The sequence below is a fragment of the Leopardus geoffroyi genome, chromosome X (genome assembly GCF_018350155.1).
Source record: "Leopardus geoffroyi isolate Oge1 chromosome X, O.geoffroyi_Oge1_pat1.0, whole genome shotgun sequence".
Taxonomy (NCBI): Eukaryota; Metazoa; Chordata; class Mammalia; order Carnivora; family Felidae; genus Leopardus; species Leopardus geoffroyi.
Window position 1 is genome coordinate 5,142,696 of NC_059343.1, and position 22,614 is coordinate 5,165,309.

At 45.8% G+C, this 22,614-nt stretch overlaps 1 protein-coding gene and 3 long non-coding RNA genes across 11 annotated transcripts in view; 2 read left to right on the plus strand and 2 right to left on the minus strand.

The window, feature by feature from the left end:
* PNPLA4 (patatin like phospholipase domain containing 4) overlaps positions 1-22,614 on the minus strand; it is a 32,468-nt gene that overhangs the window by 8,843 nt on the left and 1,011 nt on the right. For 5 of the 8 annotated variants that reach the window (XM_045472810.1, XM_045472814.1, XM_045472813.1 and 2 more), the window contains exons 2-6: positions 21,612-21,796; positions 17,391-17,485; positions 17,088-17,223; positions 7,085-7,165; positions 4,368-4,433 (exon numbers count right to left, since the gene is read on the minus strand). In XM_045472810.1, the coding sequence (XP_045328766.1) occupies positions 4,368-4,433; positions 7,085-7,165; positions 17,088-17,223; positions 17,391-17,485; positions 21,612-21,796 (563 nt within the window). Of the gene's footprint in view, positions 1-4,367; positions 4,434-7,084; positions 7,166-17,087; positions 17,224-17,390; positions 17,486-21,611; positions 21,797-22,448; positions 22,566-22,614 lie in introns of those variants that run through there. The other 3 variants (XM_045472815.1, XM_045472811.1, XM_045472812.1) reach the window with 3 other exon arrangements.
* On the plus strand, positions 1,999-8,895 carry LOC123595307. The gene is made up of 3 exons (XR_006711129.1): positions 1,999-2,432; positions 5,159-5,313; positions 8,785-8,895. It is a non-coding gene; the product is annotated as an uncharacterized LOC123595307 (long non-coding RNA).
* Positions 7,428-13,024, minus strand: LOC123595305. The gene is made up of 2 exons (XR_006711127.1): positions 10,540-13,024; positions 7,428-10,302 (listed from the first exon to the last, which is right to left on the minus strand). It is a non-coding gene; the product is annotated as an uncharacterized LOC123595305 (long non-coding RNA).
* On the plus strand, positions 9,249-17,994 carry LOC123595306. The gene is made up of 3 exons (XR_006711128.1): positions 9,249-9,359; positions 16,514-16,594; positions 17,560-17,994. It is a non-coding gene; the product is annotated as an uncharacterized LOC123595306 (long non-coding RNA).

Genomic DNA, 22,614 nt, shown 5'->3' on the forward strand with positions numbered 1-22,614 from the left:
TGTAAGTTAAGTCATAGGAAAAGCTCACACCCACTGGCAAATGCTGCATTTAAATCAAAGTTTGTGTTTGGCTGAAAATGGAAAGATTCCAGCAAGCAAGCTGGCCTACAAATCCTACAGAAACCGTGGGAGGCTCTCAGGCTGAAAGAGCAACTGTGATGAGCACGGAAGGAGGCCAGAATGTTGGTAAGTGTGTGCATACGTGCACAAGGTCTCCGAGGGTTCTGTCACTCGCCGTGTGCTCAGGACCCCCTCTTTGTGGACAGCAGTAAAGCACAACGGACACCTGATGCTTTCAGGAGACCTTCAAATTAAGTAAGCGTCACATGTCTACTTTGCACAGACACCGGTAACGGGCAACAAACAGACTGGGGCAGGAGACACGGCAGAGACACAAACATTGGAGATCATCCTGGGAAAGGTGCCCACTCACTAGCTAGGTGACCTCTGTGAAGTCGAATGCACATCTCTGAACCTCCCTTTCTCCTCGTCTGCAAAATACAGCGCAGTCATCCCGTGACAGGTGAGGGGGTTCTGTTGCAGCCAATAGAAAACGATAACAGCATGAGTTGTACTGCTTTTTCCATTACAAGGAAAATGGAGAGTGGACTGGTAAGGGTGGCCTCCCCAAGTCGTTCAGGGCACGTCTTTCCAGCTCACCCTGCGGCCATCTTCATGGTGGGATTGGTGACCTCATGATGCAGAACGGCTGCTGCAGTTCCAGTCATCACAGCTAGGTTCTGGGCAGCAGGAAGTAAAGAAAGGTATCCAAGCTCCCTTCCTGTAAGTCCCACAGTAATCCAGCTTATAGCTCACCAGCCAGCACTTAAATGGGAGCCTCACCTAGCTACAATGGAAGTCTGGAAATGTCCGGCCAACCACTGATTCTGTGATAAGGAAGGAGAGGAAAGTTCACGGTGGAAGAAAGCTAGAAGCCTCTATCACCTGCACCTCATTCATAATACCTTTACTAGTATTTGTACAGGAAACTGTTTAGCATAGCGTTAGAGCATCCTTGGCTTCTGGGGCTCAGCTCTATTGTAACTTTTTTTAAAAATTTATTTTATTTTGGGAGAGAGAGAGAGAGAGAGAGAGAGAGAGAAAGGGAAAACGCCAAGCAGGCCCTGCACAGTCAGCACAGAGCCCGATGCGGGGCTCAAACTCACGAAGTGTGAGATCATGAGCTGAGCCGAAACCAAGAGTCTGGCACTTAACTGCCTGAGCCACCAGGCACCCAGCTCTTGTAACCTTGCTTCCACCCTCCCTTTCTGAAATTCCCACCTCCTTTCTAGCACATTCTACATCTACATCCTCCCTGCTCAATTGCTACCTCTTAATTATTGATCACGTTGGCAATTCTGGGGACTCTTGACTCCCCAACCCCCCTTTCATAACGTGTCATCTCTAAGACACCTTAGAGTTTTTTTGCCCATTTCTATCATGATTGTATATTCTACGTTTAGCCATTTCTATCATTATTATATATTACACAATCATACTTTGAAGTAAAATCATTACATTTCAGATCATTATAAAGTTAGTTTAGAAGATAACATTGATTTTGGCACCATCTTAATAAAAATTTATAGCTAAAGATAAATGTTAACTTTTACTCCTATCATATAATAGGAGGGAAAATGCTATTGAACTTAATTACAATAAAGCACAGTACCTCTCAAATTTTTAGATGGCAACATACCTCACACTCCTTGGGAACTAAATACCTGTTAGGTCTGAGAGAAAGTACCAACAGTAGGGGGAAAAAAAAAACAAACCCAACCCTGCTTTCCATGAACTGGTGTTTAAATTATTTTATGTTGTTCTTAAAAAAAAAAAAAAAGGGGCGCCTGGGTGGCGCAGTCGGTTGAGCGTCCGACTTCAGCCAGGTCACGATCTCGCGGTCCGTGAGTTCGAGCCCCGCGTCGGGCTCTGGGCTGATGGCTCGGAGCCTGGAGCCTGTTTCCGATTCTGTGTCTCCCTCTCTCTCTGCCCCTCCCCCGTTCATGCTCTGTCTCTCTCTGTCCCAAAAATAAATAAAAGTTGAAAAAAAAAATTAAAAAAAAAAAAAAAAAAAAAAAAAAAAGATCAGTGTATATTTAGTTTCTAAACAGTCACAAAGAGGGTTTTAGCATTGTTTGTGGACTGTATGCCTATGGCTAATAAACAGAGCTGAACTGAACTGTCCCTCTTAGGCTCTGCAACTGTGCATCTACACGGCTTTTCTGGTTACTTAACATCTCTGTGCCTCTCTCTCCCCGTGTCACCCTTTAGACAACGGTCCTGGGGCAGAGCAATTTGGGCCCAGAAGTGTACAGGAAGCACGGCAAAGGCCTGGAAAGACCAAGAATGCTCAAAGCAAGAAAATCAGGAGGGCTTGCGAGATCACAAAAATCGATGCCTTTGTTGTGAGATCACCAATTCCTTGAGTAGAGGTACTGTCCACAGGGCCCTCGAAGTCCCTGAGTGAGTGAATGAATGAATGACAGATATTAAACATTTTTCATGTACTCACTCAGGAGTAAGTGCATATGATGTATATATATATATATATATATATATATATATATATATATACTAAATAAAACAAATGGCATTTATTCATCTGTGAATATGTGCCTGATCTTGGCTATGTGTTAAATAGATACTATATTGCATTACACAATATGTATCTCTAGTATGTGTTAAATAGATGCTGTGTTTGATTATAAATACATATCTCTGGTATATGTTAAATAGTGTATTTGATTATAAAATGCATATTTCTGGTATGTGTTAAATAGACATTCTATTGGATTATAAATATATATCTAGTATATTTTATTTTATTTATTTTATTTTTTATTATTTTTTTTTAATTTTTTTTTAACGTTTATTTATTTTTGAGACAGAGAGAGACGGAGCATGAACGGGGGAGGGTCAGAGAGAGAGGGAGACACAGAATCGGAAGCAGGCTCCAGGCTCTGAGCCGCCAGCCCAGAGCCCGACGCGGGGCTCGAACTCGCGGACCGCGAGATCGTGACCTGAGCTGAAGTCGGACGCTCAACCGACTGCGCCACCCAGGCGCCCTATCTAGTATATTTTAAATAGATGCTTATATTTGATTGTAAATATGTATCTCTGGTATGTGTTAAGTAGATACTGTATTGAATGATAAAATGTATTGCTCTGGTATGGATTGGATACTATATTTGATTACAAATACATATCTCTGGTGTGTGCTAAGTAGATACTGTATTTGATTATAAAATGCATAACTCTGGTATGTGTGAAATAGATATTCTATTTGATTATAAATATATATCTGGTATATTTTAAATAGATGCTTATATTTGATTGTAAATATGTATCTCTGATATATGTTAAGTAGATACTGTATTGGATGATAAAATGCATTGCTCTGGTATGGGTTAAATAGATACTGTATTTGATTACAAATACGTATCTCTGGTGTGTGCTAAGTAGATACTGTATTTGATTATAAAATGCATAACTCTGGTATGTGTGAAATAGATACTGTCTTTGATTTTAAAATGCCTATCTCTGGTATGTGCTAAGTAGATAATTTATTTGATAAAACGTGTAACTGTGGTATGTTTGAAATAGATACTGTCTTTGATTTTAAAATGCCTATCTCTGGTGTGTGCTAAGTAGTTAGTGTATTTGCTTATAAATAGGGATCTCTGGCATGTGTTAGAGAGACAGTGTATCTGTTCTACAGGGTGCGCCTGTATGCAGGAGCCAGAGAGGGTAGGTAGGATAATGAACCTTTACTGCAGCGGCTGCAGAAGGCAGAGAGGAGCTGGCCCACAGCCCCGCCTGAGAGCAGATGGCAGGTATTAGCTCACCTTTCCCTCCCTCCCTCTCTCTCCCTCCCTCCTGCCTGGAGTGTGGAGTGCGGGGGAGGGGCCCCAGGCGAAGAGAGCAGTCCTGGATTGCTGGGGAAGTGCAGGGCCAGGGAGGGGCTTGCTGCCTGGCCAGAGGCTCCTGTGGGGGTTGGGGAAGGGGAAGGAGTGGGTGCTCGTGGGGGGCGGGGGTGGTCACATGCAGAGCCCTGAGGCTTTTCCCAGCTGGCAGCTCAGCTCTGCCTGAAGGGGCTGTAAGTAGGAGTTTACTGTTTTAAAAATTCTTTTAGTCTTTTTTTTTTTCTTTTAACAAAAGGGACAAAATTTATAACCAGATGGAAAAAGGGGCATCCCCATCATTCTGAGGGCCGTACTTGATTTCTTTTCTGTTAAAAACAAAATTATTTAAAAAAAAAATCATATAAACTGATTTGGAATCACCAGCATAATGATAAAATGGGATCCTTGAAAGGAAACGTATTCATCCAGGGAATCCTGATGATTCATCAGTTATAAGAAGGTTACCTGCCCGTTGTAGTCCACTGGTTTCAGGCCCGCGTAAATGGGCAGGAAGCTGCTAGCCAGGAGAACCTGGAGGAGGAAACAGAGAAACAGCCCGCAAGTGTAAGCATTCACACACAAAACACACTTGATGTATTAGTAAAACATGTTACGTTTTTCCAAAAATAACAATGTTCACTGTAAAAGATTAAGTTCTATATATTTCTTTTTTTTTTTTAATTTTTTTTACCGTTTATTTATTTTTGAGACACAGAGAGCATCAACGGGGGAGGGTCAGAGAGAGAGGGAGACACAGCATCTGAAACAGGCTCCAGGGCTGGAACTCACGGACCAAGAGATCATGACCTGAGTCAAAGTTGGACGCTTAACCGACTGAGCCACCCAGGCGCCCCAGTTCTATATATTTCGACTGCACACCAGACACAGTTAAGGAGAAGGTGACACTTCTACTGTCTGCAAAGACCCTGAACACAGAGGCGTGATTCCATGTTCTGTGACTCAACTGACTTCACCTGAGTAAAATCGCTATTTTAATTGTAGACGACCGGGTCATTAGCAAATTTAACTTCCAGGGAAGTCTACATTCGTGAGCACGTACAGGCTGCAAATAAATTATTCACGATGCTCTGTCATATGCTATAAAAATCATTTCTCAGGTTGCACTGTGGAGGGCGCCTCCCTGGCTCAGTCTGTGGAGCGTGCGGCTTGATCTTCGGGTCTTGAGTTCAAGCCCCATGTTGGGGGTAGACTTTACTTGAAAAAAATAAAAATAAGGTTGCACTCTTATTTTTCAGAGGAGCAAACCCTCTGGTTATTACAGAGGAGACCAGCCTGCAGTTTGGGAGGATTCTAATTTGTCCCCACGACGTTGCTAACGGGAGCGACACATTTCATGTGCTAGCAACATGGTCTGCATATATAATGCGACGGCAGCAGCTTGGGACAGCAGGTACGCGTTATCTTCTATTGAAAAAGGCGAAAAAGGTCGCCATTTAGAATATTACCATTTCTTCCAACAGAACTTGGGCATTGGGAGCTTTTCTGACATTTACATGTTTCTTTTCTTTTTTCTAGTGCAGTCTCCAAATCACTACTGTTCTGTTTGGAAAGACACAGCAGTAGATACTGAATCTTTAAGCTAGGATCTTTCAACTAGTAACTGTTTCTTGTCAAGGATTTCATGAGATTTGGCAGGGGTGGGGTGGGCGTATATTATTCAGAAATGGATTACAGCCCCAAAACTGATTTGCAAATCGCCTACTTAGAATTATTTACAAGTCACAGAGCATTTCCCCCCAGAGAAACAATAGTGTAGGTATGTTTTCTGAGGTCAGGTCTCCAAGGCCAATATGTATATTCTGAACTGTGAGTAATGACAGATGCAGTCACCAGCAACTGCACTTTCTGTAGGAGGCGTCCTCTGTGGGGTGTAACCTGGCTGGACCGCTTTTTTTTTTTAATTTTTTTTTTCAACGTTTATTTATTTTTGGGACAGAGAGAGACAGAGCATGAATGGGGGAGGGGCAGAGAGAGAGGGAGACACAGAATCGGAAACAGGCTCCAGGCTCTGAGCCATCAGCCCAGAGCCTGACGCGGGGCTCGAACTCACGGACCGCGAGATCGTGACCTGGCTGAAGTCGGACGCTTAACCGACTGCGCCACCCAGGCGCCCCTGGACCGCTTTTATTTCTGCGTCGTGTTCCTGGAAGTTGGCACTGGCTTCTCTGTGCAGTGGTCCCAACTCTTAACAAGGCTCGTGGCTCCTCGCTGCTGAAAAGTGCTGAAGGGACAGGGTCTGTGCCTCCTGCATGGTCGGTCAGGCCTTCTCGGGCCTTCTGAGACCCCACAAATGCCTGTTTTACCTCCCCGTCTCCACGGCAGGAATGCAGATGAGCACCCTTGATGGGGCTCAGTGGGACAAACAAGGATTCGCCCATGTTGTTGGGGACGTGTCGAGCACAAGGGCTGAGGTTCTAACAGCGCCCATGGCAACGGGCTCCTGACAGGTGGCCCGGAAACATCTGGGGCGTCAGGTGTGAGTGGTAGAATAGCACAAACCAAGACTCTAGCAGGAAAGAAGGAAAGGACTGACACGCGTCACATATCCCTCGTTCCAGGCTGGTGCCGGGTGCCCGAACCAGCGACGCCATCTGTGTGCCCAGTGAAAAATGAAAATACAGGTATTAAGAATTGCACGATGTTGGGGTGCCTGGGTGGCTCAGTCAGTTAAACATCCAACTATTCATTTCTGCTCAGGTCATGATCTCATGGTTTGTGAGATTGAGGCCCACGTTGGGCTCTGTGCTGACAGCATGGAGCTTGCTTAAGATTCTCTCTCTCTCTCTCTCTCTCTCTCTCTCTCTCTCTCTCTCCACCTCCCCTGCTTGCATGCACACTCTCAAAATCAATAAATAAAGTTAAAAAAAATTGCAAGATGTTGACAACAGATCATCAAACCAAAGTACAATGGCAGTCTTGCATGAGATTTGTCAACCATCTACAAACAAGACTGTAGGCATGCCTGTCCTTAGCATCCCTCTTCTATTTTTAATGTTTATTTATTTTGAGAGAGAGGGAGAAAGCGAGCAGGGGAGGGGGAAAGAGAGAGGGAGAAAGAGAATCCCAAGCAGGCTCTGCGCTGCCAGCACACAGCCCAACTTAGTGCTTCATCCCATGAACCGTGAGATCATGAGCTGAGCTGAAATCAAGAGTCGCTTAACTGGCTGAGCTGCCCAGGTGCTCCCGAGTTCCTCCTGAAATGTGTGGCTTGATAGAATGGTGAGCTGTGACACTAGGCAAACCTGTTATACAAAGAGGAAAGCAGGAGTGAATATCATCTCGGGTGATTTGTGGGGCATTACTTCATAAGCCAGTGGGGGATGACAGGACAGAGCCAACCTTCTCGGCCCCACGACATCAGCACTTGGGTGTTTTCCAGAGAAAGGCTGTGCACGGTTTCCATCGTCACTGCATTCACCCTAAATGAATTTGGCTCTATCATCAATTGGCTACTCTTTAAAAAACAAAAACAAACAAACAAAAAAAACAATTACAGGCCCTAGGTATGTTTTGTAGACACGCTGTGGCTATTTAATGAAGTAATTTGGCAAAAAGCAACATCGTGCTGTGGCAATCACTGGAACGCTCTGGGGATAGCAGACATATTGTGAAATTACAGTACTTAAGGGTCTTTAAAGAACCAAAGACACTCTGTAAATATAACGATTTATTTCATTATGCTGCATAAATAATCATATGTGCCTAGCAAAAAAAAAAAAAAAATCACCACCATTAGAATCAGAATGATGTGTTTTTCCTCCCCCCTCTCCATGTCAGAGTATAATGTAAAGTTCACAAGTTAATGCTTGCAAGTGTTTTCGGTGTTTGGTTGAAAAATGCTATTCAATTACTTTCCTACAGATAAGAGTACGAATCTTCCTAAATGATATGAGGACTGCAGTGAACTAGAAAATACCTATCAGTCCTCCAAATCAATGTATTTATTCTGACATAACTCACTTTCCCTGTACGTGGGCTGCTGATTTGCATATCGGACCAAGTTCAGTGGGAAAATTAGCTTCCACAGTAGAGAACTAAGTGGTCTGTCTTATTCGTGGTCTGTTTGCCACCATTTTGTTGCAAGCAAATGGAACGTTCGAAGGAAAGAGGCGAAGACTCACACTCTGAGGCCACGTAATAGGACACACAGTAGGTCTAAACATGTCCATACAGCGTGTCTTACCTCGTTGTTTTCCCAGTGAAATTTTTCTCACCAATAAAGCTCCACACACATAGAGTAGAGGTTCTCAGTGAAGGGAACAGTGTCTTTGTTTCCTGGGGACATTTAGCGATGCCTGGAGACAGTTTTATTTGTCACAATTGTGTGTGTGGTGGTGGGGGAATGGTTACTACTGGCATCTAGTGGGTAGAGTCAAGGGATGCTTCTACACACCTATTAGTGCACAGGCCAGCCCCCACCACAGACAAGTATCAGACCCCAAATGTCAATAGCGTTGTGGCTGACACACGGATGTAACATCTGGGTCTTGCCACCCATGGCCCATCACAGGACTCAGTACTTTAAACAGTGCACAGAGGTCAGAACGTTGATTTGCTTTTTTGTCTCATTCTTACTAAATACACAATGATAAAAATAAAAGCTAGTGACATCCTCTAGCAACGCACAAAGCATCGCCAAGTGCATATTCAATGCACGCTCTGACTAGCTCTTTTCATTTTACATGTTATAGAAAAGGGGTGTTTAGAAAATTATGTGGCCTGGCTTCCTTCGAGAATGAATTCCCAACAAGTTTCATTTATGCCTAAAGTTTGCTGTGGAGTTTAATGAGGAGCTGGCTATTTATTCAGAACCTGCTGGTGTAGCTGAAATTCAAAGACATGGTCAAATTTATCTTCCCAGGCTTCCCAGGATAACGAACAATCTTACATCAGGCCTTCGTTCACCTTCACTAGGCGAAATGTGCAAAGATCTTGCCGTAAGAGCATTCTCGCTAAGCGTGCGGCAACACGGGACTTCAGCACGATGGAGAGAGGGTGGTTCTTTGCAAGCGGGGCACGGTTCTGCACGAAAGCCTTCCTGGGACTGTCGATCCACGAGCATTCACTTGGGTCAAATGACCAGCTCACACTACCTGCGTCCACCAGCTTTACAACGTGAAGAATTCAGCGCTTGGTCCTAATGCACACAAGCGGTCACCACCAGCACGCCATGGCACAGTTAACTTCACAATCATGTCTGCTCTGCTGAGGAAGTGACCTAGGACTTTCTCAGATACAAAGGATTTACCTCCCTCGTCACACTTTGCTGAAGGCTGATATTAAGATGTGCTTGCATTTCCTGGCTGCATGTTTCCTTGTGAAGAAAGATAGCCCAGAATTCCCGGGATAATGTGTAACGGGGCCCGCTAGTAAAGGAATCGCTAAGGACCTATGGTACACGGGACAAGAGCCTGGAGAGCAAGGGCCCCTGAGTTGGTAAGTGCCCCCCCACACATGACTGCAGCTGGTCTGCATAGCAATTTGTGGGGTAGGTGGGAGTGTGCATTCCAACTGACAGAGAAGCTAAGGCACTGAGAAGTCAGTGGTCCCACCCACACTCCACCGAAGACAAGGGCTAGGCTTTCCATCACCAAGGTACCAAATGCCTTTGCAGAAACTGACCTCAACGTGGTGTTGATCTCCTCAACACATCCGACCCACAGAAATGATCAGTGGAGTTCATCCTCCAAGGATACATTTTTATCTGCCCCCACAATTCATCCCCAAAAAGGGTGAGGCACCCCAAATGGATGTCCCTGGTTGATGAGAACAAGGGAGGTGTTTGGCGGAGGGGGCCCCTCGGGGCTCTGGTTTCACTGTATAAAGGGATCCTCCCTCTGGGGCTCATCTCCTACTGGCCTCGTAGCACACTTCACAACTGCCTCCCTGTCTCTGCTCAGTCACTACTAGGGGGAGGGGCGTACTCAGCACAAATGAGTTCTGCACAAAATAATAACACCTGCAGACCACAGGTGTGACTTAGGCACACCTGAAGTGGTATACAAACAATGGGGGAAAACCCCAACACGGAGTGTCTTAGTCAACTCTGGCTGCTGTACGAAATACCATAAATTGGGGGACTTCTAAACAATACACATTTATCACAGTTCTGGGGAGCACAAAGTCCAAGAACAGGGCATCAGCAGGTCTGGTGTCTGGTGAGAGCCCACTTCCTGGTTCATGGACAGCCATCTTCCCACTGTGTCCTCATGTGGCCGAAGGGGCCAGGGTGCTCTTTGGGGTCACTTTATGAGGGCACTGTTCTCATTCATGAGGATTTGGCCCTCATAACCTAATCACCCCCATAGGCCCCACCTGCTAATATCATCTCACGGGAGTTAGGTTCAACGTGAATTGTGGTGACAGAAACATTCAAGACCTAGCGTTTCTTTCTTTTTTAATATTTTTTAACGTTTTATTTATTTTTGAGACAGGGAGAGACAGAGCACGAACAGGGGAGGGTCAGAGAGAGGGAGACACAGAATCCGAAACAGGCTCCAGGCTCTGAGCTGTCAGCACAGAGCCCGACGCGGGGCTCGAACTCACGGGCCGCGAGATCATGACCTGAGCCGAAGTCGGCCGCTTAACCGACTGAGCCACCCAGGTGCCCCAAGACCTAGCATTTCACCCCTGGCTCCCCCAAATTCATGTCCTTCCTGCATGCGAAATATACTCATCCCCTCCCCGTACCCAAAAAAGTCTTAAGTTGTTCTAGCATCGACTCCAAAGTTTAAAGCTCAAAGCCTCACGCAAATAGCATCTAACTCAACTCTGGGTGGGACCTGAAGTACCGTTCATCCTGAGGCAATCTGCTGTCCAGCTGGGAACCTATTAGATCAGTCAGGTTATGCATTTCCCAAATATGCGGTGAGAAGGCACTTCCAAAGGGAGAAATAGGAAGGCAAGAAGAAGCATTCAGAGCAAGTCTGAAACCCAAGGGGGCAAGTGCCACTAGACTTGAAGGCTGGAGGGTAGTCCTCCGTGGCTTGATGTTGTGCCTTCCAAGCCCATGGGGGCAGGGCCCTGCCCCTGAAGCTTTGCTGGGCAGGGCTTGGGCCCCTCCTCTGTGCCTCAGTCTCCCGCCAGAGGCTCCCTGGGGCTGGAACCCTCTGCCCACTGCGCTCTGTCTGGGGTCTCCATGGTGGGCCCTCTCCCATGGCTCTAAGGCAGGGAGGACTGGCCTGTGAGAGGTGAGGGTGTGTCTACACTTGCCCGTATTCTCTGGGCTTCTCATGAGAGGGGCAGGCCTCCTGTGACCTCTCTGAGATGCCTCAGGGGTCATACTTCCATTGTCTTGGGACAATAGTCCTGGCTTCTCTTTATAAGGCTGACAACAGCCTCATCAGATGACTGGTTTAGCCACCTCTTCCAGCTCTTTTCCCAAGAGGCTGTCATTCTTTCCAAATAAGGACAGGCTGAGAAAGTCCCAAAGTTTTAAGTTCTACCTTGCCTTTGGTAAGCAATTCCATCTTTAAGTCATTTCTCTCTTCTTGCATTTTATATAAGCAGTCAAGAGAAACCAGACTGCTCCTTCAACGCTCTGCTTGGAATGAGGACTCATCAAGTATTCATTTTCATCCCTTCCAAGTTCAACCTTCCAGAAAACGCTGGGACAAGAACACAGTTCAGGCAGGTTCTTTGCTCCCTCATAGCAAGGAGGGCCTTGCTCCTACAGCGTTTGAGGACATGTCCTTGTTTCTTTCCGAGACCTCATCAGAATGCCTGTGCCACGCACAGTCCTACGGATTCTGTTTCCAGGCCCTTAGGGATTCATTACGAATATGGCGGCTCTCTCTCCAGCTCTTCTCGTTCTTTTCCACGTCCTCTTTAGAATCACCTCTAAAGGTCCATTCATGGCAACGGGGGCTCTTTCTAGCATGTACCTCTAGTGTCCCCCAGACTCTGTCTGCTACCTGGTTCCAAAGCTGCTTCTGAATGCATAGATATGTGTTACGGAAGCGCCCCACTTTCCTGTGTTGGTCCATTTGGGAGCTACAGACCGGGTAGCTTATAGACAAACAGACATTGATTTCTCACATTTCTGGTGGCCGGGACATCCAAGATCAAGGTGCAGTCAGTGCCTGCTGAGAGCCTGCTTCTTGCTGTGTTCTCACGAGGTAGGGAGCGTGACCTAGCTGTGCAGGCTCTCTTTTATCAGGGCACTGGTCCCAGGTGGGAGGGTTCTACCTTCATCACCTGTTCACCTCCCAAAGGTCCACCTCCTGGCACTATCACGTCAGGGATTCAGCATTCACTGTCTGAACTGGAGTGGGGGGGGGGGGCTACAAACGTTCAGACCACAGCACTGAGTTAAATCACTGTGGACATAAGATGCAGAACACTATGGAAATCCAACGCTAAGGGAATCTTTGGACCACATAACTGGTTAACGGAGGTTCGCAGAAAATAATCTATCAGCACAGATATCGAATCAAAGAGTAATCTTTTATGCAATTAAAAGCAGAGTTAACTAATGAAAGTTAAGGATGAGTCATCGCACAAAAGCAAATTTATAAAACGAAGCTAATGGTAAAGAGGTGTAAAATTAAATGCCACAAGGTGGCAAAACTGGGTAGTAATGCATCTCCGGAGATGTTATAGATTTAGGTGAGCACACTGTGCGTGAACACAGATGATAAGTAAGAAGTGAAAGCAATACGTAAGCAAAGGTGAATTGTACTCCCCAGAAAGAAAGCGGTGACGCTTCAAACTTGACAACAGACTCATACGGACATGTTCACCGGTCACGCGTGTGGCTGAGTGTCTTATTTGTTTCACATTTACTGAATGTTGGCTTTAACCAACATGCACACAGGGCTTTACTGCTGCAACACCCCTTTCCATGCTTCATTCCATGTACTCTCCATGGTGACACAGATTGACTTCTCGCCTCCATTCCACAGTTGGACGAACTGAGGCTCCAACATAATTAGCCCCAGAGGACACTGCCAGGAAATGGCAGACCGGGATAGAAACACTGGGAGATGCACATGAAACGTGCAATACTCCAGGTGGGCCTGCATGCGCCCACGTGGGCCACACGTTTACACAGACACCCGCTCCGTAATGAGAACTGGCAGTCAGCTGGTGGAAAATAAGGAGCCTAGGGGCGCCTGGGTGGTGCAGTCGGTTAAGCGTCCGACTTCAGCCAGGTCACGATCTCGCGGTCCGGGAGTTCTGGCCCCGCGTCGGGCTCTGGGCTGATGGCTCGGAGCCGGGAGCCTGTTTCCGATTCTGTGTCTCCCTCTCTCTCTGCCCCTCCCCCATTCATGCTCTGTCTCTCTCTGTCCCAAAAATAAATAAACGTTGAAAAAAAAAAAAAAAAAGAAAGAAAATAAGGAGCCCAGCATTAACAACAACAACAACAACAACAAACACAAAAAAAGCCCTAGTTGGTGAGGGAATAAATAGTTAATGATAAAATGGGTGGGAGATGCAACATGGTAGGGCGGCCGGGGGGGCTCAGGTCATGATCTCATGCTTTGTAGGATCAAGCCCCTCATCGGGCTCTGTGCTGACAGCACAGAGCCTGCTTGGCATCCCTCTCCCTCTCTCCCTGCCTCTGTCTCTCTCACAATAAGTAAATCAACTTAAAACCCCAGGAAGCAAACCCAAGGCTGTGTTCAGAGCCAGGTATACAAGGCCCCCAGGAGACCAGCTGTGCACCGTGGGGCTTGTTCCCCTCCTGGCTTTGGCAGGCCTCGCGGCTCCCTGTCTCCCCGTCTCCCCGTCTCCCCGTGAGGGAAGTGGAAAAGCTGTCTCTGAGCTTCCTTCTCTCCTTCCCCGCGGCTCTACGTGGTCAGAAGGGCCACCCTGCACGTGGCACTTTGCAGAGCCTTCCACCACTGGCCTCTTTGCTACCCAGACCACGTGAGCTGGTCACGTCCCCACCCAGAAGGGAGCGGGCTTTCTTCCCCCTCCACGAGTCTTCTCCTCTCCTCGTGTAGTCTCTGCTGGTCCTACTCCAGAACCAAATGCTTCCCAAGTATTCCAGGCACGGATATCAGACATCTCACAGTTACCGTCTACCATCAAGGAAATATCTATCCTTCCTACTTTCCGTTCTGAAAAAGGTTAGAGCGTTCAGCTAAACATTTAAAACGCTTCTCGTAGAACCTAGGATAAATGTTAATTATTCAATTATTCTCCTTACAAGATATTACACATTTGTGTCAAATATTTCTCTTCTGTTCAATGAACTCAAGTAATTACACCAATTCTCTGAATAGTTATTATCCAAAACAAAGGAAATTGAAAAAAAAAATCATGTTTACTTACTGCAATAGTTGCTGTTGCTACTGTAACAAATTACCACAAACTGAGAGCCTTAAAATAACACAAATCCGTCCTCATGCTGTCGAGTGATCGGCATCTCTCCTGGAGCTAAAAGTGAGCTGGGACTGGCCTGCACTCCTTCTGGGAGGCTGCAGGAGGGGTGTTCCCTGCTCATTCACATACTGGCAGAGTTCTGTTGCATAGGCTGCTGGACAGGATGTGCCTTGTGCCTTGATGGCTGTCGGAGGGGAGCGGCCACAGCGCCCTCGATGTGTGTGCTCTATTTCCAAGAGGGCTCTAAGGCTCAGAAGGAGCAATGGTGCCTGGCATCCGGGAAAGATCTCCATCTGTAAGGACTCACAGACTTAGTTTGGATCCCCCCAGATAATCTGGGATCATCTCCCCATTTCTAGATCTTCACCTCAATTGTATTTACAAGATTCTTTTTGCCACGTGAGGTGACACATTCACAAGTGCTGGAGATTAGAGTGTGGACATCTTTGGGGGCCATTATTCAGCCAACCACACTGCCACATGAAAGGAATTGAGAGACAGGGAGCTTGGGTGGCCGAGTCGGTTAAGCGTCTGACTCTTGATTTTGGCTTAGGTCATGATCTCGTGGTTAGTGAGTTCGAGCCCCGTGTCAGGCTCTGCCTGCTTGGGATTCTGTCTCTCCCGTCTCTGCCCTTCTCCCGCTTGCACTCTCTCTCTCTCAAAATAAGTAAACTTAAGAAAATTAAAAAAAAAAAAAGAAAAAGTAATTCAGAGGAGGATAATTTTATCCACCATATGATAATCTACACGTAATCATGTAGAATGTTGGAGACCTTGGCTGTATTCCCAGCAGGGCCATTGACCAACTAAGTTATTTTGTTTTTTAATTTTTTTTAATGTTTATTTATTTTTGAGAGAGACACAGAGGGCGAGCAGCGGAGGAGCAGAGAGAGAGGGAGACACAAAATCCAAAGGAGGCTCCGGGCTCTGAGCTGTCACTACAGAGCCCAACGCAGGGCTCGAACTCGGGAACGGCAAGATCATGACCTGAGGTGAAGTCGGAAGCTTAACTGAATGAGCCACCCCGGTGCCCCAGCTAAGTTATTTTGTAAAGGTCACTCTACATGGAGTGACCTTTGTTCTCTTTGTTCAGACTCTTTGTTCTTTCATTGTAAACGAGGCCACTGTGACAGATGCGTCTGCAGTTCGTTTACGTATTCATGCACAGTCCCTCACTGAGCCATGCCAGGTGCCGGGACCATGAGAGCGGAGAAAACAGAGCAGCTCTTGGCCATGCAGAGCTTACATTCTAGTGAAGAGAGACTGACCGTAAAAATGAAGTCCTAAAGCAGGAAAATCCGCAGCGGGTGAACAGGGATAAAGAAGGTAGGACGGGAGACAGGAAACACCAGGGCTCTGCCAGTGAGGACAGGGTAGGCAAAGGACAGATGCAATGAGGAGGAAGTGAGTGGAATGAAGTCCACCTGTTTTATGACACAGCGACTGCAGTCCTGCTCCCGTGCAATCCAGAAGAGGTCTTCTAACACACTGACAGCCTCCTGTATCTATACTGGCATCAGCACATTGTGACAATTCACGTGTGCACTGACCAGTTTCTCCCTTTATACTTTGCAAGTCTCTGTGAGATTATAGAAGAATGTCTTTTTCTAAGATAGAAAGACTATTAATTTATAAGCGAGCGACTAGCACAGTCAGCACAGCAAGTAAAAATATTCTAATCTATTAAGTCACAAAGTAATTTCGCTTGTCAGTTCAACATTTCATTAGGTATTTCAAATTATATCATTCACCCAGTAAAACTCGAACAGTATGATTCGATAGTAAAAATCAATGCATTTATCATGTAATTCAGGCGGAACTTTTACCAGTCGCTCCAAATCCATTGCCCACTGCTGTAACCAAACACACATCCTCCATCATGTCATCCAGAGCTGGCCATGATTCCCACAGAGGGGGAAGGAAAGGAAAAAACTGCCCAGCTTCTGCAAGAAAAGTGCACCCTTTCCAATTTACAAATATTTGATGTATTACCTTAGCAAGCACACTGTTATTTGCAACTTTAGCCAAAGTATTTCCCAGAGATAATAAATCCACCAGTGAGCAACTTTCAAATGCGTTTGCATAGAAAAGCATGAAAACAAAATGGGAGAATCCAATGGGACAGGAGACTGAAAAGCCAAGAGACCCAGGGTCCAGAGGGCATTCCCGCTGGCAGGTCATGCCAAATCTCTCCACCCCTTTCTCCTCCGTGAAACAAGAGTAAAAGGGCAGTAATCACATCGGTCTTCCCTGATGTACAGGAGGCCTGGGAAGGACCGAATAAGGCAACGTGTGGACGAAGTCTTACGTGAACTGGAAGCTACCAGCTACGTCATCTCGAGGTACTGAGTACAGCTACCCTGCTCAGCTGCACCCAAGTGACGCTGGGTGACACCCAGGGACACTGGTCAATCGATCCCCAAACACACGATTTGTTGAGTGCGCATCATCTATCAGGTGTGACATGAAACCTGGGTCTACAGAACGTGGTGATGCTCACTGCTGGGAGAAGTATTTATTTATTTATTTATTTATTTATTTTACTTTGTGATAAGGGTTTTATTCTAAATATTTTTTTTTTTTATCTTTTTCCTCCATTTACTTTTTTTTTTTTATATGAAATTTATTGTCAAATTGGTTTCCATACAACACCCAGTGCTCATCCCAAAAGGTGCCCTCCTCCATACCCATCACCCACCCTCCCCTCCCTCCCACCCCCCATCCACCCTCAGTTTGTTCTCAGTTTTTAACAGTCTCTTATGCTTTGGCTCTCTGGGAGAAGTATTTAAATCAGTACTCGCCGAATTCCTCAAACGTGAGATGCGGCTGTGTTACCTTAATTAGGTCCTCCCTGGAGGAAAACTTTGAGACCAGGTAATTTTGTCTGGTTTTCGTGTTGGTGATAGACACGTGCAGTCGGTTGTGGGCCAGCTCATGAGCATTGGCAGGGAGAATCAAGTCCATTCCGCTTCTAAAGAAGAAAAAGTGACTCGCGTCACTCACCTTGAATTATTGAACGCCTTGTAAATATTGTAGAAGGGAGGATTCTGTGCTGAGCCTGCCACGGTTTACACAGAGTGTCCTCCACACTGTGTCTTCACAGGCTTTGGGGGAAATGTTCTATACACAGAGGTATACCTCAATCGGGCCATGAAGTCATAGCCGGGTGTTAGTGCCCCAAAAGACTGCCTTCGGATTTCTTCGGCAAACTTGTAGGTAAACTCATTACATTCCTGGAAAAGAAAATGAATAGGTGACCCTGTGATTTCCAAGTAACAATAACGACAACAATTCCTTCTTTTTCCAGAATGCTGTGGCCATCACACAAGGAACCCTGGACCCTACACCCTGTAAACCCAACCCTTAGAGTTCGGGGGCCCCTTTCCTTCATAGGTACGTGAATCCCCATTTGACCTGGCCCTCACCCATCGTTCTTAGTCCCCAGGCAGGCTCTGTGTTTTCCACAATCCCATCTTTTTGTTTTTTGTTTTCCCCCCTTCTTTTCTTTTCAAACGAGTTCAAATGGCTTCAGCCACATCTGGGGAATCCTTGAAGTCTCAACTCTGATGCTCATTTAGGACCCATTCTGCTACACGTTTTTCCAACACAACTGACCTCCTCTCCCATCCCAACTCTATGGCCTCTGGGAACAGTCTGACTGCGACAGTACTGATTATTAATGATACCGTGAACAACCGAGAGGGGAGTCATGATCACTGCCGTTTGTCTTTCGAGTCCAGTCTCGGGCATTGGTATTTGTTTGTAACGGTCTCTGAGGGGCGTGGAGTTGGGGAGTGGGGTGCGTGTAATGTGCTGGTATCCACGGATGCAGCGTCTGTCAGCTCGTGCTCACATAACCCTGCAAGATGGATATAATCACCCCACTTGACAGGTAGGAAGACTGAGGCTTGGAAAGATTAAGCTTCCTTCTCAATTTTTCAGCAAAAATCCTCCAGAGTCGGATTTGAAACCAGGTCTCTCTTTCCTTTATTAATTCATACATTAAGCAACCTAGATGGGGTCCGAGGCACTGGGACTCCGCCAAAATGAGATACAAAGATCCCTTGCCCTTATGAGACACAGCGGTGCCTCAGTGCATGGGGCCCAGAGCACTGCGAGAGCGCCGTGAAGGCGTGAGAAGCAGAATGAAGCCTCTCATCCCCAAAGATGTCCACATTCTGTTCCCTGCACTGTGTGCATGTTTCCTCACGGAGCAAAGCGATCTTGCGGATGTGGTTAAAGGTTTTGAGATGGGTCCTTATCCCGGATTGCCTAGGTGAGGCCAGTATAATCACAAGGATCCCTATAAGTGAAAGAGGCTGTCAGGAGTATCAGCCTTAGAGAGATCTGAAGGTGCCGTGCTTAAGGTGAAAGAGCGAGGGAGCGGCTGTGACCCCAGAGATGCAGGCTGCTTCTAGAAACCGTAAAAGGCAAGGAAACCAATTCTCTTCTGGAGCCTCCCGAGCGAGCGCAGCCCTGCTGACAATCTGATTTTGTCCAGTGAGACCTTTCCAGAATTATGACCTCCAGAACTCGAAGGGAATAAATGTGTGCTGTTTTAAGCCACTAAAACATTTTATCGTAGCAGCAAGAAGAAAAGTAATACAGTGAGTGTTAACCAGGGCCTCCCACAGCGTGTGACATGCGTAGGAGCTGGACAGGAGATGGGAATAGATGGGGAAGACAGAGACATCTGTGAGCACAGGCCAGCAAGGGACACTGACCTGAAGGTCATCATCAGTGAGCCGTGTGAGGACTAAGTCACCTGGGGCCTTGGGAAGCATGCTTAGAAATCTGGATCCTATGCTGAATCAAGAGAGAGCCGGGGGGTGGCGGGTGGGGGGGGGGGGAAGGTCGAGGGAATAAGAGAGTCAGAGTTGTGTTTGGGTAAAATCACCACAAGTGCTGTGAGGTGGGTGGTCTGTCGGCAGTGGGAGTGGACTCGGGCCGTCATCAGGAAGCCCCCGCGAGAGACCGCCCCCCAAGTGTGTGCTCCTTCCACTAAGCTGGACGGCCCACCTAACCTCCTTTCTTATGTTAATTTTAGTTACACGCACCCCTGATCACAATGGAAACTTATTAAGGAATGGACTTTGTGTGCTAACACTGTGCCTGGCAAACTGTGAGGGCTGAGGAAAGGCTTGAAGCACTGAGCTCTTCCATATCAACATCTAAATTTGCCTGCCACCTAAAATACACCCAGCATCAGGTGCTTCTCTTAATTATACATGCAGACGCTCTGAACTAGATTAATTACTCACGTATTTGTCACAACACCACACAGCTCGAGGAACCGTCAGCAAGCGCTGAGCTAACACGGATGTGACTAAGTACAAAACAGTGTGCTAAAACACTCAAAGCGATCCTACAGGTGGTGTATTTCAAGTGTTGAAAAGAAGAGAAATAAAATAACCTTAAACCCCATGGCTGAAAATTTATGTTGAAAAAGGAGAAATGCGGATGCTCTAGGTTAATACGGAGAATCATTCTCCACCTTCCAGTGTGAACACCCAATAAGTCCTACCCCTTTACCAACCTACCAACCAACCCCATCACAGCAACACAACTAGACAATAAGATGGGTTTCCAATTCATTGAAAAAACATAGAACAGGTAATCTAGCTTCAATATGATATCAAATCTCGAATCCAGATAAATTGTCACTATCTGATCACAGAATTTCAGGTAAGTGCCAGTATTATGGCAGAATTTCCAAATCACGTTAATTCTAAATCACACTTAATACATTTCTTTTTCTTAATGTTTATTTTTGAGAGAGAGCAAGAGAGAGCGAGCAGGGGAGGTGCACAGAGACAGAGGGACACAGAGGGTTCAAAGCAGGCTCTGCGTGGACAGCACAGAGCCCGACACGGGGCTCAAACTCATGAACCGTGAGCTCATGACCTGAGCTGAAGTTGGACACTCAACGGACTGAGCCACCCAGGACCCCACAATTAAAACATTTCAAAATCTGAGGATTCAAAATCAAGCCTAGTCAATTCCATAGCTGGGGGTTTGCCCCACCTACAGAAAAGACGGCACGAGGGAGGAGAAAACAATCTCTTAGTAGACCCCCTGCCTCAAAAAGTTCTGGAATAGAACTACTTTGCAATCCAAACCATAGGATTCTGCCAACTTAGGGGGTGTTCACACCTTAGTTATATGTTCACTGCCTTCAGGTTCTCATTCTGTGCCATGTATACAGTTTTCCATCACCTTCCTAGTTACCAATAAAGCAACCATATAAAGACGGGAAGACAAGAAGTGGATTTCCAAGTGGCCTCATATCCAGTTTCTGTTCCATAAGAAGCTTGTCATCGATTTGAGAACAAGATTTTGGGTGTTTAAAATTCTGTAGTTTTGAAATTTTATTTATTTATTTATTTATTTATTTATTTTTTAAATAATTTTTTTTAACGTTTATTTATTTTTGAGGCAGAGAGAGACAGAGCATGAACAGGGGAGGGTCAGAGAGAGGGAGACACAGAATCTGAAACAGGCTCCAGGCTCTGAGCTGTCAGCCCAGAGCCCAACGCGGGGCTGGAACTCACAGACCGCGAGATCATGACCTGAGCTGAAGTCGGACGCTTAACCGACTGAGCCACCCAGGCGCCCCTGTAGTTTTGAAATTTTAAACGTGACTTAAATTTATTCTTGGGCATGAATGTGTTAATTATTATTTGATTACTGCTTAATGCACTAGAGTACGTAAGGAAGGAATGAATGTGATATTCTCCACCTACAAAGACCGCTCTCACAGTCAGCAGATGCATGATTGCTGTCCAGAAGCAGAAAACACATTTTTACCACATAGAATGCATTAAGTGAAATGTCTAATGGAAGCTTATTTTCATTACTTCTGGATAAATCGCTTGAAATTCATGGCGTCTGACTGAGAATGAAAAACAAATAAAACCCCTGTATCATTCCACTTAGTAGAAATTATTGGCCCACGTTTTCATTTATACAACTGTTTGTCAATAGGAGCGAACAAAGCGTTATCGGCCACATGCTCAGGGCCTTGAAAACAGGCCCTGTGTTCTCATGATCAGATAAAACAAATATTGTTTGCTTGAAAGAAACTGAGCTGGAATCTTAAGACTAAATACTCAAGAGTAAAAAAAAAAAAAAAAAAAAAAGGCATTTTGTTTCCTTGTCTCACTGTCACCCCAAATAATCCTTCCCGTATCTAGAGCACAGATCCCTAATAATTAAATTTTTAAAGAAAAGTCTTAACCTTTTCTGTTACCCAGGCAAAGGATTATTTCTCTGTAGTTAACTTAGCACGGCTAACGTTCATCTCTGTGGTTCGGTCTTAATTTCCTGACAAGGAACACAGCCTAGTTACCACTTAATTACCTCTATTCTTTCTGGTGCTGTTAGTAGGACGGTAGCAACCAAGGATCCTGCAGAAGCCCCTGCAAAGGCCTTGACATCCTTCAGGAGCTTTCGGCCATGTCTGTAAAGTGCCGATGCTGCCCCCAAGTGGTAAATGCCCAGAAACCCGCATGCTGCAAAGGACAGGTTGATGTGCTTCATTCGAGCTGTGAAATTGACGAAACAAAAGACAAAAATGCTGTAAATTGGCATAGCTTATTCCACATGGCTTGAGTCTTAGGATAGTCATCATTCCAAGGCTTTCTTTAAATATATAACTCTCTGTGCTAAGCACAGTATTTTCAATTAAAGTCTAATTAAATACTCAAAATTTTCAGAACTTTTTCCCCTTTCCCTTTGACTCAATATAGTTTTATTAATTAAAAAAATGACAACATTCCATATTTATTCATCATATATATTATGCAATGTACAAGTACTCGGCAAGAAACATCAAATTACAACCGGCAAGGCTTTTTTTTTCTTTGACCTTTGCACTTTTGAGACAGGGCTGCTATAGTGAAAGGTAAAATCGGCATATACTAGCAAATTCCTAAGGAAGGGTACATGTGTTCTTTGCAAATGCATCACTACATTTCAAAAGTCCCCATTCCCATTGCCCCACATTTCCATTGCAAGCATCCATATATTCAAAACCAAACCAAACCAAACCAAAAAAATACTGATGCCCACGACTATTCCGTAAGGCAATGAGCGATTATTCATTAATGCCATATATTTCATCACCAAGTTTCCCAGGACAAACTAAGGTCATGACTGGCAAGGGCAACTGAAGGCTCCAAGATATGTGAAGCGCACCCGTTCCTTGATTGCTTGTGATAAAGTGAACGATAGAAGTGTTCCGTGAAGGCTCAGTGCACCTGGCATCACCACGTGGATGAAATCAAGCAGCCACAACGCTGCTCACCTGGAGGACTCCCATTCTGCAACGCCCCCCCCCCCCCCCCCCACGACTCCGGGGCCT